At 40.8% G+C, this 12,685-nt stretch overlaps 1 protein-coding gene across 4 annotated transcripts in view; it reads right to left on the bottom strand.

The window, feature by feature from the left end:
* IMMP2L (inner mitochondrial membrane peptidase subunit 2) overlaps window positions 1–12,685 on the bottom strand; it is a 796,496-nt gene that overhangs the window by 83,160 nt on the left and 700,651 nt on the right. Inside the window, exon 6 of one of the 4 annotated variants that reach the window (XM_043549536.1) lies at window positions 687–989. The exons of 2 other annotated variants lie outside the window; for them this stretch is intronic. In XM_043549536.1, the coding sequence (XP_043405471.1) occupies window positions 849–989 (141 nt within the window). In that variant the 3' untranslated portion in view covers window positions 687–848. Of the gene's footprint in view, window positions 1–686; window positions 990–12,685 lie in introns of those variants that run through there. One more of the 4 variants, XM_043549518.1, reaches the window with a different exon arrangement.

Genomic DNA, 12,685 nt, shown 5'->3' on the forward strand with positions numbered 1-12,685 from the left:
CAAATCCTACATGAGAGGCTTTTTTTTGCAGCCTTTATGGCTGTACTGCAAGCAGGGAGCTCAATCTCAATCTCAGGGAGCTCAATCTCATAAAACAACTTATTCTCATAAGATTTCCAACCCAGTTTTGCAGATTCCAGAGATTCAGATAAGCACTGAACTTTTGATTACACTTGAGCCACATCAGGTCTCTGAACTTGGAAGTCTGACCATCTCTAATTGTGGTAATATTTGCAAGCTATTACTAAGTAACTGGAGTCCATATTCTTGTTCTCGGTTACATATGCACAATCCCTCTTAACACAATGGGGCAGATTGTCTGCTATGACCAGCTTCTACTGAACAAAGCACACAGGCAGGGCTGGACAAAGCTCGTCGTGGTTCCCTGATTCTCTGTCCCAGCCTCAACACTAGCACTGGTTAGACCCTTACGGACTACAGCATAGCCAGCTGTGAATTGCCAAAGCCCACTGTGCTCTAATCACTCTCTCTCTCTCCTGCTGCAGACCTGCTCCTCCAGTCACCCAATGGGAGAGAAATTTAGGCGAAAATTCAATTGGTTGTACACTTGTTGGGACTCCCTTACACCATGGGAATCCCAGACAGGAATTTGGAATTGATTACGGTTTCCTTTGCACCACCTGAATGATGGAGGAGGAGCAGATCAGGGCAAAGAAACTGCCCCATTGTGTCTGCATGCATGTACATGAGAGTAGAATCTGGCCCCCAAATGATATAGAATTTAACATATCACTGCTTTTGTTTCTGACAATGCATTCTGCATGGTAAAGCCTTACAGGTATATTCTTATATATATACAGGTATATATGGGGTTTGTACCTTTTATGTTAATGTAATTTGTGGTGTTTCAGAAATAGTCCTTGTAAAAGATAAATGGAAAAGCCAGTTTTAAATATGTACAAGCTGGTTACATAGAACAGTGTGAAGCATTCAAATGCCTTCCTAATAGGTTTGTCTTCACAGAGCATCTGTGAAAAAAAGAAATTAAATTTTGAAAAATTGATTTACAATGGCACTAGCTGAAAAGTGTATCAAAACTTGAGAAAACTGCAGGCTTTACAGTGCACGCCACACAGTATCTTTGTAGTTCTACAGAAACCCTGCATATCTCCACCAAATCCTACATTGATTCACATCTAGCAGTAGTGAGACAGTTGTTGATCATGAGAGTGGGTACACTGGAAACTATGTTGCAATATGGCAAATAATGAGGTAATTTTTGATCATGAAGTTGGGTACATTAGAAACAATGTTGCAACATGGTACCCACTCTGCAGAGCTCTGACAGGAAAATATAAGCAAAAGTAAACAAAACAACTGTCAATCAAATCTGTCAGCAGAGTGTGTAAAGAGAGTGTCAGAGACAGATAGATTTTGGAATGTGGTCACTCTCGGAGACACAGAAGAAGAAGCAGGAGAGAAGCAGCAGAGGAAGAAGAGAAGCAGAAACCTGAGAGGAAACCAGAGAGAGATGAGACTTAACCTAAAGAACAGCTAAGAACTACTGCCAGCAGCTGTCAGCAACCTGTGGAAGATTGGCCATCTGAAGTGGGGCGCAGCCACTTAGGATCATCTTAACTGTATGTTGTGGTTCAGGTGCTTTTTAGCTTGTGTTTAGAGGTTTGTGTTTGGACCACTAACGGGTGCTTTGTTTTGCAAAAGATACTACTTGTGTCAATCCTTTATCAGAAGGCTGTATCTGTACCCTCTGGGGGTAATAGGTGAGCTGTTCTGGGGACTTTCTGAAACAGGGAACACCTGGCAAGCCCAAGATTCTTTGACCACCCTGGAGATGCATCACTGATGAGAACAGATTGGTTATAACAGGTGGGCTGTTTTACAGGGGAAACTCTTGGGGAATATTTGAATTCTGTTTTTGAGGTAACAACTGATGTGCTCTATGCTCCCTCTTTAATATCATTAATGAAGATGAGGATAAGGCCAGTGCTAAAATCAATCCCTGTAGTAACCCACTTGTCAAGTACCACAACCTAATATATTGCTATTTAGCATTACTCTTTGAAAATTGGCTAAATAGCCATAAACAGAGGATATGAGGGTATTCCTATCCGAGTCAATTTGAATTAATTTTTTAATTACTATTTAGTGGGACACAGTTTCAAATGCTTTACAAAAAGTCAAATATATTGCATCTACTACATTCCCTTTGTTTACTAATTTTGCAATTCTATCAAAAAAGCAGGTGAAGTTTGTCTGACAATTATTTTTCATAATCCCACTCTGCCTAATTGCTCAGAATTATTTTATACTTTAGGAGTCCAACCCTGCTCCCATATAAATCAGCAAGAACTTTACCACTGTCTCCAGTGAAAACAAGATCAAACCCTAGATGTTCAGTGATTTTTTTCCCTCATAAAAATTCCATTATTTTGTTTAGAAGAGAAGGCAGATATATGGAATAGTAATTGCCAGGATCACTAATATTTCTTTATCTGAAAATAGCCTCTGTATTTGCTTGATTTCACTATATCAATACTTAATCTTTTGTCCATGATTTTTCATAAATAACTTTTGGTGGTTCAGTAGGTTTGAACACCAATTTCCTTAATACCCTGACTATTTTGAATGGCTGCTTTGTATGTATGCAAATTTTCCTTTGCCTGTTTGTTACTTTATAAGATTTCCATTATTTTCTGATCATCAATATTTTCATTTTTTGTTAGAGATTTTTAAAAGTTCAGTATCCCAGCCATTTTAATAATTAATTTTATCCTGTTCATGTATTAATTGACCTACTATTTCTACATAGTCAAGTCAATAGATTTCTCCACAGTGAAAATCAATAGTTACATACATGGGCACAAAATTGAAGTTACACAGCAGTGAATCAGACCCCTCCATATCGATATCCATACACCTGTATGTTCTATATTACGTGCAGGTAAGGAATTTTCACAAAACTTCATTTTAACTTTTAATTTTCCAAGTCATTCTTCAAGCTCCACTAAGTGTTTCTATGTGGGCTATGCACAGTACGCTGGCTGCCTAATAAGCAGCATTTGAATGAGTCCTTTTAATATAGCCTATAACTATGGGCTATTTTCAGTTTGAAATTGCAACACTTTCTCAGGATGTGGCTATTATTATATCCAAATATCATCAGGGAACATTTCAAAGGTCAACCCCTCCTATCCATGGAAACAAGCTTAACAAAAATGTTTAATTAATTAATGGGGTATGAGCTTGCTGTTAAAACCAGCAGTTACATTATGCATTCTTTTTGACAGCACTTAAATGTGAACATTGTTTCATTAAAACTTTATGCTGATCTTTCTTTCTCTCCTCATGCCTCTCTATTCCATGTGGGGCACAGGGTCTCCACCACTGCCTTCCATCTTTGCTGGTCTCCTGCTGCAGTCTTATTGTGCATTTCCATGTGCAATTCTTCTGCCAGGTGGAGTCAGCAGCAACAAGGACCAGGTTCAATATCCAGTGGTCCCTCTTAACAATACAACACAGAAACAGTTCAAATCCCCACCTAGTAATCTGGGAAAATTAAACACCACCCCGGGCGCCTCTAGGGGGCAATAATCTAGGGTGCAATACTTCCCCACTTGCCAGCAGTGAATCTGTGTACAGCAGAGAAAACCTTTATTAAAAGGGAAAAGGAACCGGGCATTAATGTGGGAAAACATCACAACCATGATTTGAACACATCTGACCATGAGCAAAACTTCCACCCCAGAATACATTGGGCGGCGTCCTTTGCCTCTGTTTCTCACCTTATGTCCAACAAATGTCCTTTTAACATGCCATTCCCCTCTCCCTTCACCACACCCCACTCACAGCTGCTCTCCTTGGTCAGCGAAGACCCAGAGTTCAGAGTTGCATTCGTGAGAGTTCACTTCCCACCCAGGGCGGAGGAGAGGAAGAAACATCAACTAATGCTTCGGCTGTTGCCGCTGCCACAACAACTGCCTCACTGTTGCCGCCATCCACTCTGTGTCGCTGCCTGCCGCCACCGCACCATCATTCACTCCGCTGCTGTTGTTCGTCGTGCCATCATTCACTCCACCACATTATCATCTGCTCCGCTGCCAATGGCCCTGTGTCGTCACCTTCTGCTGCCACCTGCCTCTTTACTGTGACCTCTGTGAGTCAGTCTCCTGAGGTTCCACCTCTGGCATCCAAACCCCCTGCTTAGCAAGTTCAATTTAGTTGAGAGTGAACCCCTCAAACAGGACAGACTACAGACACCCAGCTCTCAGTGATTTCAGCAGCTAGTGGGGGAACCTCACTACTAGCACACGTCTTCTGTAGAAATGCTGTCCCACAGCAGGTAATTAGATTGTCAGTGATTTCAGCTTTAGTGATCACTTAACAAAACAAAAGACTCCCAATGGAGCCTAATCAGCTCTGTCTTTAAACAGTAGAGAGGGGCAGGTCAAATGGTGCCTATGACTCTTAGGCAGAGCCCACACCACCAGGCAGAAACACCTGTCCCTACTCTCTCTCTCTCTCTCCTCCACTGGTAGCTAGCATCCAAACCCCCTGCTTAACAAGTTCAGTTTAGTTGAGGGTGAGCCCCCCAATCAGGAAATACTACATACAGTCCTGCTGCCCTTTACTCATACAATAAGAAAAACAACATTTCATTACCTACGCATTCAATACTAAGGTGATTTGTAATGCAACACCGATCAATACTCATCACTTTGGCAACACAGCTGTCTGCTGGATACCTAGGCAGAGTAGGTGTGTTCATGTAAATACAACCTGGCCCTGAAGTCCTTCCCCCCAACCTGCTCATCACTAGATATCAGGGGAGAGGTCATTCAGATCTTGCTTACACTTGTCATTCTTGGCCTTTTGCTCTGCAGGTTCCATTGCAATGCCTGTCTTGTTAGGTTATTTGGGTCTTTCCTCCATGTATGTCTTAGCCCTCTCCATTTTTGTTCCATAATTTCCAGTCTTATTGGTTTCTGTTTTGTCCTCCCCCTATTTCTCTCTTTTGATTTTGTCTGTCCATCTGATATTGAGGATTTGTCTAAGGCAGCTGTTTATGATAACCTGGAGTTTAGGTAGTAAGGTCTGAAGTCTCCAAGTTTCAGTACCATATAGTAAGTCTGATTTTACAATGGGGTTAAAAATTCAAAGTTTGGTGTGGAGCACAGATATCTTTTTCTCAAGTCTGGCTTTGCTATTCTGCCTTTTTCCACCTGTTGTATTTATAATGTTGCCAAGATACGGAAACAGGTAAAGAAAATTTTTACTAAAACTTATGCAGTAGTGCTGGGATTCATGAATAATCATCACAACAAATGTTTATCTGAGGATATATGATGGAAATAGAAGAATTAAACTGAAACTAAATCAAACAAGAACAAGAACACAGACACTGAATCCAGGAGGAATAGGCCATAAAGAATAAAGTGTCCAAAAAGAGTGCTAGGAAGACTTTATATACAAAATGGCAACAGATGCACAGACTGCTGCAGCACAAAGTGACATGGAGACTCTGTACCACATCAGAGGACAGTTAGATTTAGAAAAAACAAATACCAACAGACCAGGTCAAGACAATGAGGGCAACATAAAAATGAAGACATCAGAGCAATTAAATATATAAAGGCAATACTTTTGTCAACTACTGAATGGTGAGCCAGTGGCCAATCCCTCCCTACAGAGGGGGAAGAAGAGCTGGATGTCAGCATAGGACCTATCAGTGTTGATCTTTGCTATTTTTTTAACCTTTATTCATTTAATTCAGCATCTTCTCTCATCTAAGTTCTTGTCTACATGGTGAGTTAGTGCACGGAAAGCCAGGTGAAAATCTACAATGCATCTGTAATAAATATAAAGGGAAGGGTAACTACCTTTTTGCATACAGTGCTATAAAATCCCTCCTGGACAGAGGCAACATCCTGTTACCTGTAAAGGGTTAAGAAGTTCAGCTAACTTGGCTGGCACCTGACCCAAAGTACCAATAAGGAGACGAGATACTTTCAAATCTTGGTGGGGGGGGACGGACTGAGAGAGGCCAGACAGAAATCCATCTTCTCTAACCCATCCTAATCCAAGTCTCCAATATTGCAACCAGTATAGGTAAGCCAGGCAAGGCGGATTAGTTTATCTTTTGTTTTATGTGAATTTTCCCTGTGTTAAGAGGGAGGTTTATTCCTGTTTTTCTGTAACTTTAAGGTTTTGCCCAGAGGGGGTTCCTCTGTGTTTTGAATCTGAATACCCTGTAAAGTATTTTCCACCCTGATTTTACAGAGATGATTTTTACTTTTTTTTTTTAATAAAATCCTTCTTTTAAGAACCTGACTGATTTTTCCATTGTTCCAAGACCCAGGGGTTTGGATCTTTGATGATTTTGTAACCAATTGGTTAGGATATTATTCTCAAGCCTCCACAGGAAAGGGAGTGTGTAGGGCTTGGGGGGATATTTTGGGGGAAGACATCTCCAAGTGGTCTCTTTCCCTGTTCTTTGTTTAAAAAGTTTCGTGGTGGCAGCATACTGTTCAAGGACAAGGCAAAGTTTGTACCTTGGGGAAGTTTTTAACCTAAGCTGGTAAGAATAAGCTTAGGGGGTCTTTCATGTGGGTCCCCATATCTGTACCCTAGGGTTCAGAGTGGGGAAGGAACCCTGACAGCATCGTATGCTAAGCTTCATTCCAGGACTTTCACTGCACTCTAGCAGGGTCCACGCAGTGAGTTGGTGCTCAGCAAGTTAGTGATCTGTAGAGTCACAACTGGCTTGTCACACACTGTTCAAAGCCCATGTTGTTAAGGCAGAGCCGTCCCTTGGGTATGGTGAATCGGGGCGACTGCCCCGAGCCCTGCGCTTTGGGGGCCTCCATGGGCCAGTGTGATTGGTGGGTGCGGCTGGTCCTGGAAGTGACGGATTCATCACTTCCACTCCAGGCCCCAAACCCCCCTAGGGACGGCCCTGTGCTGAGGACTCTGAAAAAGTGGGATAGAGGGTGGCTTGCAGTATTCACACAGATAACATCTGAAAGAACCACAGGTACTGTAGAATAACTAACCATTCTTTCTTCTTCTAGTATGTGTCAGTGTGAATCCCACTGTAGGTGAGGGGCAAACTGCATCATCCCTAGATGGTGGTAGTGAGGAGTTTCATCTGTACTAGTGAAACAAAAAGCATAATGTTTAACAAAATTCAATAGGTTGCTCCACATTGCAGATCTCAGAAATTTCCAAGTTCTTAAATCAAGCCGAAGATGCTGCCTTTGCCCTGGTGGAATGCACTTTTATGTTCAAAGGGAGAGGTTTAATCTGTCAATCCATCAATCTGAAAGCAGGTGGAAATGCACTGAGTGGTCCACTTAGATTATGTGTAATGAAATGGCTTGGCCTTTTGAGGGGCCAGTTATAACAACAAAGTGGCAGGGAGACTGCTTGAAAGGCTTGGTTCTTTCAAAATAATAAAGGAAAGCTCTGAACATGTCCAAAGTATGCAATTTCTTTTCCCCTGGCATCAAGGTAATTGATTGGTTCTGGTGGAATTCTCAGACCACCTTAGTGATGAACTTGAGTTGTCATTTCAGCACCACCTTGTCAACACAGAAGGATGTACATGAGGTCTTGGAGCTCACTGATTCACCATCTTTAGGTGATGACCATGAGAAAGACAGTCTTGTTGGTAAGGTGGTATACTGAGCACTCTGACAGTAGTTCAAAAGGAGGCTGCATGAGTTTCAGGACAACACTGAAGTCTCACGTGAGAGTCACATCTTTAACCAGAGGGCAAGTATGAAAGAGGATTTATTTGAATTTTGATACTCTTGATGGGAGATGATTGAATCCAACTGTACTGGCATGTGACACACCAATATTGGTGCCAGAAGAACTGTGAGAGAATTAAATGGTAGCCCTGTATCCTTCACAAGCAGCACATAATCTAGGATCTTCAGTGTGAATCTTAGGCACTTCTTGCAGCTGGAGGGATAGCTCTAAAAAGGTAGGCACCCTGCAAGTTGAGAGCAATCACAAAACAATCTTGAGCTCAGAAAGATGGAATGATCTGTAGAAATTTAGCTTGAGCTAAGAACTAGCAAGTCAGACACCTCCCAAGAGGTAACTGAGGGAGAGTCACAGTTGCCCCTCTCTTTGTGCTCTTGTACAGGAGCACAAGGAGGCACAGGCCACACATGCGGCCCCTATGGACATTGCTATTATAAAAATTCCTCTCACAAGAGCGAGGTGCATGCATACCTATTGTGAGATCCACACTGACACATCCTCGAAGTAGTAGTAAAATGTCTGTGATTCCAGTGATACAGGGATTAAGTTTATATAAGACCAGACTCTGCCACCTTTGCTCAAGTAATCATAATGATTTCAATGGGACTTCTTGTGGGGTAAAGTGCTACTCAGCAAGTGTTTGGGTTGCAGAATCTGGCCACAGTAATTATCATACAATAAGCCTTGGAAAACAGACATTTTAGATTTGAGAACAAAAGACAGAGAAACATAACTGTTTGTTTATATCACTGTTAATCCTTTTATAAGGAACATCCACCCACTGTGCTTATCCCACAATCCTAAACTGCCTCCCAAATCTTGCCAGCTGCTAAACATGCCCATTGTCCTCTACCCACTACCAAAACCTGTAGCTCTCTCCCTTAAAATTTATAAAAATCAGCTTTGCATTTGTAGTATAAAGATCCACAGTGCCTTGAAGATTAAAAATGTAGGGCATTGTAACAAACTAAATTTAAGGTTGAACTGAATAACACAAGGAATACTGTAGTGATTGACAGGTTTCAGAGTAGCAGCCATGTTAGTCTGTATCCGCTACAAACCCTACCCCCACCCCCCACTCTCCTGCTGGTAATAGTTCACCTTACCTGATCACTCTTGTTACAGTGTGTATGGTAACACCCACTGTTTCATGTTCTCTGTGTATATAAATCTCCCCACTGTATTTTCCACTACATGCATCCAATGAAGTGAGCTGTAGCTCACGAAAGCTTATCTCAAATAAATTTGTTAGTCTCTAAGGTGCCACAAGTACTCCTTTTCTTTTTGATTGAATTACTTCTATATTATTCAACAGAGCACTTAAATTTATCTCAATCTGCAATCCACTGCAGCACAGTGCTCCAGAATCCAAGGGACTTTTAGAATTTAGGTCAAGCTGGGCAAGAAGTACACACAGGGTCTTGAGCATAGGGAGAATCTTGCACTATATATGGACCCTTCTCAAGAGAGTTAATTAGTTGCAATGTTTACTACACAATTCAGGAGTCAGATTTCTCATGAGAGAAGGCAGAGAACTTTTATTAACTTAATGAGTATGCAGATCAGACTGAACCTGTTCAGGCATCTGGAAACAACTTGTTCTCACTGGGCATGCTCAGAGGTTTAAGGACTATTAGCATAGTTACTCCCATTCTAGTGACATGTTCTCTATTCTTACTATAGTCTCTGATTTCCTTGAGCAATAAATACACACAATGTTGTGTTAGAAAAAGGTGTATAGTCTGGTAACAACCTCTTTCAAAACCACCTGGTTAGAGTAATTATAAAGAGAAATAAATGTAGATGTTGGGACAAATTAAGCCCTGGGAGTTAAGTCTGCTTATTCCAAAACTGAATTGGCCTTTACTGTAAAGGTCACAGTCACCTGTTTTCTTGATGTTCATATGGATACTTCCAAAACAGTCATTCATGTAATGCTGAAAATTCAATCAATGAGAATTTTGACCTTTTGTGCCCCTTAAACATGAGGCAAATCATATCAAGTATTCAATAAACTCTATCAAATAGGCACCTAAGTTCTACCCGCAAAGGGGAATTTAAGAGCTAATATACCAGATCTCTATCTCCTAGTTCAAAATACAATCCCAAGAACAGAAAACTGTGGAGAAGTTCCTGGTGAGATTTTATTTAATGTGCGCACAGTGAGACACACTGAGGACCGTAAATGGAAAATACAGATATGAGGGGAATAACCGTTGAAAAATGGCAACAAAACACAAAATGCAACAAATACAACTATGCTTTCAGTGTAAGTTTATAACTTACATGCATCATCAACCTCAGCAACCTTAACCCATCCTGGCTGTAGAAGCAGAGGAAGCCTAAATAACCCCTTTGGCTTGTTCATCTCCTCCTCTGTGAGAATGATTGACTCCCTTGATTTTTACCCCTTTCGCACAAACGAATCAAGTAACACCAGTCTTTCTCTGGACAGCAGCAAGATCTTGTTTACTTTCTGGTCCAAATGCATTGACAGGAACAAACTCTAGAGCGTGTGCAAGGAATCCATTAAAATATCTTTAAGGTTCCCATCAAAGTCAATCTTTGATCCCCATCAATTTCAGTGGGACTCTCGAAATAAAACAATACTGCTATTATTGGCTATGATTGCTTTTCTGCAATTTGCTGTGCATACATTGTCCAGACCCTTCAGTAAAGTTCAAGGTACCGCAGGGAAAAATAGTTTCAGTTTTCACATATTTGTAACATATTAACACGACTTCATCTTCTTATTCCCCCCCACTTCAGTCCTCTTCTGCTAAATTTTGCCTCCTGGCTTTCTGGGGGGTGTCCCACTATCTTGGGCTAACAAGCATTTTTCTGATATGCAAGAGTCCCTTCAAATCATTAGCTAGGATGCATACAAGAAAGCAGAAAATGAAGACTCTACAGGTCATCCCTTTGAAGTGCTTCACGTAAGTAAAGTGCTAGTTCTACCACTTCTCGTCTCTTAAAACTCATTAAACCCTTATCTTTATCATGAAGCAATGGAGAAAAACAGAGCAAATGTCCAGAGATATGTCCAGGTTACATTTGGTTTCCTACTGAAAAGCAAAAGTGAAGGTAATCCCTCTGTAGCTGCAGTGCAGATAATTTTCTTTATATCATTTCACTGAATACTAAACAGAAATTGGAAAAGTCTGAAAACATAATAAACAAACAGATGAGCATGAGCTTAAAAGCTCTTTGCATTTATCAAATAGATACATTCAGAATCTCTGGATGTTTACCAAACAGTTAAAGGGGGGGAAGCCATTATAAGTATATATCTACATTCTCCTCTATCTTAATTTAAAAAAAAAGATGAAAATTATTGAGGAAGAAAAATTGAGGTACCTGAGCTATTGGTATCACATGTAAGTCTCAACAACAGCAAAAATGGATGGCTAGGCAATGCTGAACAAAAATAAGCAGATATCTTATCTTTAAAAAATGTGCAAACTCACATTTTATTTCTTAAGTAGATCAAATCATAACTGCTCACACGGGAATGAACAGATTTAACATCTGTGAATACTAAAGATGAGGCAGGACTGAAATATCTGACTCATTAAATGACTGTGTACTGCCAAAATAGTAGGTAATTAGGTAACTTAAATGATCTGTCACCCAGAGAACTGTAGGGCAGATTGCTATTCAATTCTATACATTTAATATATATATATTGATTACCTTGCATAAACCAGTCTTGGTATCTTTCTCATTGCACATCCATTTGACCACTCAGGACAATGCCATCAAGGCTCATGTCTACACAAAAGCTTGATCCAAAACCCACTGAAGTCACACAATGGGCTTTGGATAGGGCTTTGGATACGGCCCTAAGTGGACAGGTGAAAATGTTATCATTAAATCATGGGTTATTCACTGATAGCGTGTTGATTTGAATTCAACACAGGTGGAAGTGATGGAAAGTAATCAATTGATGGCTTTTCAGGAGGCCTGTGTAATGAGATGCAGTCTCAATTTCATTCCTGCCATGCATGCATCTATAACACAAAAATCACCACGATTTGGCATTCTTGAATAAAAGGAAGGCCTGAATGGGATTAAAGACTAAAATAATCTCACAACCCTAGATATACAGTAGCAGAGCAGTATGGTGATACTTGTGTTGCTACTGTTTATGCTACACATATTGTGAGAATAAGCTCAACACTGAAGCTCTACTGACCACTACAGTCACCACAAAATGTTATAGAAGAAAAAAATTCATTGCAAATGATGCAATGAGTGCTCTCTCCCCATAATACCTGCACCTTGAGACTGGAGTTTTCTCGTAGAGAAGCAGACACCCATTCCTTTTTTAGCTTGATTCAGAATCGACATGAGTGCTTGCCACTCCTACTGAACTTAATGCAAACTTCAGTATTCAGCTCCTCTCATGGTTAAATCCAACATTTGTGCTGCTCTGGATACCTGGAGGCAGCTAGGGAATCAAAATTTCAGGGCCAATTGTGGAAATTAAAGTGACCTGAATTTGATCCCATTGTATCCTTTTTAGAGCCCCTCAGAACAGTGGAAGAAGAGGGAAGGCAAACAACTATAGAGCAGAACAATTAAGGAATAAGTCATCCACCTCCCAGCTGCAAGGCTTCCGGTACTATGTGCAGACCAAAAGTAGTTGGTGGTTGAGATGGGAAGCAGTAAGATTCATATAGTGCAGGCCACATTTGGAATGGCTTGTTAGCTATTTCTGTGCTAGTCACAGGAAGGATGAAAGGATAGGGACAATCCTATTAAGATCTGCACAATCTACTGTATCACCTCATTTTGATGACTCCCTTTTGCATGTCAGGTGACTGGAGTTAGATTTGGGGATGCACCTTCTTATACCAGTTACCAACCCACATTTCAGTCGTTAGCATGATGAAAACCCAATCAGTTACACTCTGATTTTGGGTTCAACCCTTGC

Source organism: Chelonia mydas, chromosome 1, assembly GCF_015237465.2.
Source record: "Chelonia mydas isolate rCheMyd1 chromosome 1, rCheMyd1.pri.v2, whole genome shotgun sequence".
Lineage (NCBI taxonomy): Eukaryota > Metazoa > Chordata > Testudines > Cheloniidae > Chelonia > Chelonia mydas.